Below are 6,333 nucleotides of genomic sequence, written 5' to 3'. Positions count from 1 at the left end.
ATTCTGATGTTTATTCCTCTTAAATTTTAAGAGAAAAAGATTTTATATTTTGTCATAAATATACACAGATTATAGAAAACCATGATACATAATTCCTACACTTCCACTTACTATACACTTGTATAGTAGTAGACGTTGAATTAATATATGTTCTAATTTTTTTATTTTATATTAGTTAAAATAGAAAGTATCAGCTGGTTTTTGTCACTAGATGGTTTTGGTATATGGATACCACTAACCGATTATATGACATCACCAACACGACTATCTCTAATGAGCACTTGTATTAAAGGTCACATTTCCGACTCCATTTTTTTGTGAAGCACTGAAATATCCAAAAAATGCTTGAATACTATAAATACTGGATACTGTTACAAAAGTGAGGAAGCACTAAAGTATCTCAAAAATCCTTCATTACTAAAAATATTGGATACTGCTACAAACTTATAACGAAAAATTTCTGCGTTTTACAGTAAGGTTGCTTCGAGTGAACGTTGGATCTAGTGGTGGTTCCCTCGATTCCATTTCTGAAATTTCGATATCAAAGATGCACCTCACTCTGGTGACTAGTCACTAAAAGAGTCAACGAAACTTTTCAACTGATGATACACACAAGCTGCCAGAAAATAGAAGATAGTTTATATGGCCCACCACTATTTTTTATAATTATTTAAAAACTATTCTTTAAAAAGTATCTCTCTAATATACAAGTCCTATATAATCCATTTTAGTAAAAGAAAGACTAAAAAGACACTTGAATAAAACGGACACTTGAATAAATAAACTTCGTAATACTATTTAATCATATGTATGTATGTTTGTAACAGTTAAAGTATTTTACACTTCGTGCTCATTGAAAAGTCACACCTGCTACAACTTTATTAGAATACCCAATAAAATTCAACTCCAACAATAAATTTTGAAGTTCTAATTTATGTTTTCTAGTTTAAGTTAAATCGCGTTTCCTTAATACTTCGGTTAACAAAACTATTAAGGATACTTAAAATGAAAGTGTTTAAAAGAGTTTACATTTTAACCTATTTGCCTATATTTTGTTATTTCAGTGTAATTCGCGGCTATAATTATTGTCCTACAAAGTCTTAATTAACGTATTTTTCCCCTTTTTTATTTTAATTTTGTTACCAATTCGTGTGAATACCTGCACGATTTAAATGCAGTTCTGTGGAATTAAATAATGTGCATATATGCAAGTATGCATTTACACCTATTAAGACTTGGGTATGGCCCATATTCACAACTCCACATACTCAAATAATTGCATTTTTCATACATAACCTAATGCATTTGCGTGCAAAACACTGTTGCCATTTGCATTACACACGCTCAATTGGTGTGCGAGTGTGTATGTTCACGACACTCAATTGTGGTAAGAAGAAAAACAGAGCAAAACACCACAGCCGTGTGACCCAGTTTTCAAACAAACATTCGTGTTCTCATTCAAAAGCATTCCTATCCCGTTTTGCTCCTGCCGTAAATGCAGACTTGCATGCCTGTTTCGTGTTTATGTTTTGCTCAAGTAATTGCAAGTAATTACATGTATTTAAACAGGCAAGCAAGTATTTGCGGTGTTATTCGCACGTTTGCTGTGTGTGAGAGAGTATACTCTGGTAAGTTCGGCTGTGTGTGTGTGTGTGTGAATAGTCCACTCGACGCCGAATGACTTTGAAGTTTGTTCGTTCGCATTGTTTATGCTTTCAATGCTGCAGGATTATGTTCAGTTGAAATCTAGCGGTTGCCGTGTGCACAAACACTGCTGTAGATTTGTTTTGTGTACGCGATTTTGTTTGAAGGTGTATGTGTGTGCGTTTCTCTTGCTAAACGTTTTTAATTTGTAGCATATTTTTAGGTGTTGTTAAATTAAATTTAAAAATATTTATTATTTTTGTTTTTTTGATTTTTATTGAATATAGAGCTGATGGCTTAAAAATGGTGCACAGCAATGATGATGCCATGAATAAAATTCCACTTAAATCCTCATCCGGTTTGGATGATGAGGAAAAAAATGGCGGTGAATTTGTGCACGATACAACAGCTGCTGAGGAAGCCAGACGTGAACAAATGTGTGTAAAAAATTCATTTCAATTTGTTTATTGCACAAACTAATTTAATAAAACTATTAACTTAATTTTAAAATATTTAAAAAATAATTAAATTTAAATTTTTTTATGTTTTGAAGGCGTGCAAATATCTTAAAATGGGTTAAAAAATTAACAATTGTGCTCATCTGCTTCATTGGTATTGCACTTATTAGCTACGTTATAATTAGTTTATGTTTTAGTGGTAAGTTTTTTAATTAAATTTAAACCACTTTAATTAGTTTTGCTCAAACATATTATTTTATATTTTAAATATATTACCAAAACTCAATTGCACTGTACAAACCTACACAACTTACACCTTTTGCATACCGTGATTGTCTCTCTCATTCCGTAGACTGGTCAAAGTCAACAAACTCAGCTTCCCCAACAACTTCCACTAACACTTCTCTTTTACCAGATGATACCGACAACATTGTTAGCAGTAAGAGCAGCGGTAGTAGTCAAAAAAATGACAGCACAATTACAGATGAAGATTCAACAAGTCGAGAGGTTGATGCAAATAACAACAATGTTACATATGTAGCTTCGTTTGGTTCGAGTGGAAAACACGTGATGGAGACGACAACAAAGACCGCGACAACAGTAACTCAAACCACCTCAGCAACAGTCAAAGACTCTAGCACAAAAGCTGCTTCGTTGGCCCCAACTACCGTCGAAACAATAGAAGAACCCAAAACTGGCAAGAGCACATCCAAAGTGAAAGCCGATTTACTCCACGATACACCAATTACAGATACAAATTTCGAATCCAAATTGGGTGTGTTTGAGCAGGCGGCTGTATGCTCAGATAAGGAGGTTTGCAGTCAAGTTGGCAGGTAAGGTTGCAATTGCCTATTGTGAATAAATTTTGCTCGTTTTATTGTAAACTTTAACAATAGATTTGAATTCTATTAATGTTTAACATAGCAACAAGTTTTCATTGCATTGTTATTATTTGAAACAGCATTTTTGTATTGCTTTCTTTATAATAAACTTTTCCGTTACATAAACATAAAATGTTCAGTTAATAATGCCAATATTTTACCAATGGCAAAATCATTAGAATTGTTATAAGTTTGTTTTTATTTAAGTTATTGAGGTATGAGAAATCAAATCAATAAGTTTATATATATTATAATTTGATTCTATAGTAAAAATTCTATTATATAGTAAATATTAATATTATTTGTAATTAGAGTTTATAATACTCTCATATGGTTATTTACTTCTGCATTAAAGCTCCCATAGATTGGCACAAAGTATTTGTTGAAAACAAATTTTGATATTATGACATTGTGATATTCACATTAATATATTTTTTTTACTGTTTGGTGATATTAAAGAGATTGTTTAAAGTCATTTATTTATTTTAATTTATTTAAACATTTAACATCATAAAATGTGAGTAGTAAGTAATATCAAGGATCTACTTTGACGTCATTTATAGGACATTTAAATTTAAATACTGGATTCTATATAGGAATACAAAAATTAACATTGTAAACAAAAAAAACATAAGTCACTAGAAGCTTAAAGAATTCACTAAAATTTTTGTCATATGCCTCTATCTTCAAAGGTATCTCCATAAGAAGCTATATATATATATATATCTAAAAAAAGCAACTCACTGATCCAGTAAATATTTCATTTCAGTCTTTGAAAAACTTTATGTATGTAGTTATAAATTCAATATAAAAATCTTAAATACAAATATCTTTGATTTTGTGGTTCCTTCCTTCTTTATGCGATAGATAGGTTCATTCAAGCTTCAACATAACTATCAGAACCACAATATCAGTCCTAATGATAGCCCAAGCAGGTATTGACTTACTCAATTCTTATTATAAAAAATGATACAAATGGTGATGAAATGATTAGTTAAATATGCTTAACCAAAATATTCAAATATGGAATTTCAGGCCACGTTGAAATGTTTAGCAATAAAATTGAAAACAAATTTTCCAAAGAATAAGAATAAAAGAAAGAAGAAAAAATTTTTTCTGTTATATTATATTATATAAACCCATTACAAAATAACATATGTAAGAAGATTCAAGTTGAATGATGTAACAAGTCAATATAATCAATTCTCGTAGGCTAACCTTGCAGAGGTCCAATTAAGACATATTCGTTTGGCCGAAAAAGAAAGGACAGGTGGTATAGCTTCAATACCTGTAAAGCTTCAATACCATGTTCAAGCACATACCAATGAAAAATGCATCAAATCTGTGCTGTTGTATGATCGAAAGAATTGTTTGTGCAAGTTGATATTTTAGCAAGACACTGTGAGTTGCAACACATACGCGTAACTTATAATAAATATTACCAGCTGTCACGATTGTAGGAAATTTAAGAAACCAGGTATTAATGAAACTCTGAAATAGCTCCATAGTTTCTTTTTGGCTTTGTCAAAAACTAGAAGAAAATTTTTTGAAGCTATCCATTTTCAAGGACTAAACTTCTCCAATGATGTTGGAATGAACTGCCTTGTAATGACATACACATTTTAAACAATTTATACTGACACTAATTGTTTTTAAAATCAACAATTTAGTATCGCTACGAACCCATCAGATCTATACGTGAACTCGTCCAGTTAGCACTTCCTACCTACCTACAGCCATTAGTTATAATTAATGACTATAACATCACAAATTAAGCTAGTTTAATAGATCTCTCTCTAATTCTTTGTATAAACTACTTATACATAGTTTTATCCTTTATTGACAAATTTTGACAGAAAATTTCTTTATGAAAGCTATAAAGTTACCTCGGATTGTTAAAATGAAATAATTTAAAAAAAATATTTTAAATTGGATTTTAACGTCAGTTATGATGGCAGTGATTATTTTACCCAAAAAAAAATTATTTACAAATAATTAAATATAAAAAACAATTGGTCAGCCATAAATGCAGTTAATTAAAACAAAATAAAAATTGTTGTTTTTGCAATTCACTACTATTCAAAACCTCTCCAAACATATATTTAAAAATATAAAAAAAAAAATGTAGGGATAATTACAATATATTTCAGAAGTTAATATAAGATTCATATATTATCAGCACAAGTATACAATTCATTAAATTTTTTGCTCGGATTTAAAAATTTCATTACTATTACCCACTTTCTTATTGGAACTGGATTTCTCATTATAGGGAATAAAATTAAATTAAATTAATTAAAAATTAATTACTTTATTTTATATAATAATAAATATTAAATAAAATCTAAATTAATACTTATGATTGCAAGAAGTGCTAATATAAGATTAGGACATATAACTATTTATAAATATATATAAATATGTTACATTAATTAACCTAAATCCTAAAATTCTTAATAAAAGTACCGATAACATGCTCTCAATAAAAAATACTTCCGCATATATGAACTCAATTTATGAATCAATTTCAATTCACTTACAGCCATATATTGGAAGAAGGAGGCAGCGCTGTGGATGCGGCCATCGCTACAATGTTGTGCAATGGTGTGGTAACCATGCATAGCATGGGCATTGGTGGTGGCATGTTGATGAACATTTACATTAAGGAGCAAAAGCATGCATTCTCGATTGATGCACGCGAAGTTGCGCCTTTTTCAGCCGTTCAGGATATGTTCGACAATAACTCTAATTTATCTTTGCATGGTGGACTAGCAATAGCTGTGCCCGGTGAATTAATGGGTTATCATCGAGCACATGAACGTTTTGGTAAATTAACATGGAAGCAATTAATTGAACCATCAATTAAGATATGCAATGAAGGCTTCTATTTAAGTAAACATCAATGGAATGCATTCCAGTACAAACGAAAGCATTTACTAAATAATACCGTCATCACGTAAGGAAAAGAAAATCTTAATAAATTCTTGGTTATTATACAATAAAAAATTTATTCTTTTAAAGAAATGTATTCCTTAATGAAACTACTGGGGAACTACATCCAATTGGTACAAAACTGAAACCACCGAAAGAGCTTTGCAGTACCTATGAATTATTAGCAGAAAATGGACCACTCGATTTTTATAATGGTACACTTGCTAAGCTCGTAGCAGAGGACTTAAAGGACTTAGGTAGTCCCATAACATTATATGATTTAGAAACATATGTTGCTGACTTAGTTAGCTCCATAACCATGCAATTGGGTAATGATACGCTATACTCCGTACCACCTATTAGTAGTGGCAGTGTGGTGGCGAATGTGCTCAGCATTTTGGAGAACTTCAATTTTACCA

General features: G+C 30.6%; 1 protein-coding gene across 1 annotated transcript; it reads left to right on the top strand.

Moving 5' to 3' along the window:
* Positions 1 to 1,932: 1,932 nt before the first annotated feature.
* On the top strand, positions 1,933 to 6,329 carry LOC119664851 (scoloptoxin SSD14-like; the record flags this gene model as incomplete). The annotated part of the gene is made up of 5 exons (XM_038074223.1): positions 1,933 to 2,081; positions 2,198 to 2,301; positions 2,455 to 2,935; positions 5,526 to 5,939; positions 6,005 to 6,329. Coding segments are annotated over exons 1-5 (1,458 nt in total), but the record flags the coding sequence as incomplete, so codon positions are not given.
* Between the last annotated feature and the right edge of the window lie 4 nt (positions 6,330 to 6,333).

Source organism: Teleopsis dalmanni, unplaced genomic scaffold (assembly GCF_002237135.1).
Source record: "Teleopsis dalmanni isolate 2A unplaced genomic scaffold, ASM223713v2 unscaffolded_contig_2761, whole genome shotgun sequence".
NCBI lineage: Eukaryota > Metazoa > Arthropoda > Insecta > Diptera > Diopsidae > Teleopsis > Teleopsis dalmanni.
The sequence above is the reverse complement of the archived record's forward strand: the minus strand, read 5'-3'. Positions and strand labels throughout refer to the sequence as shown.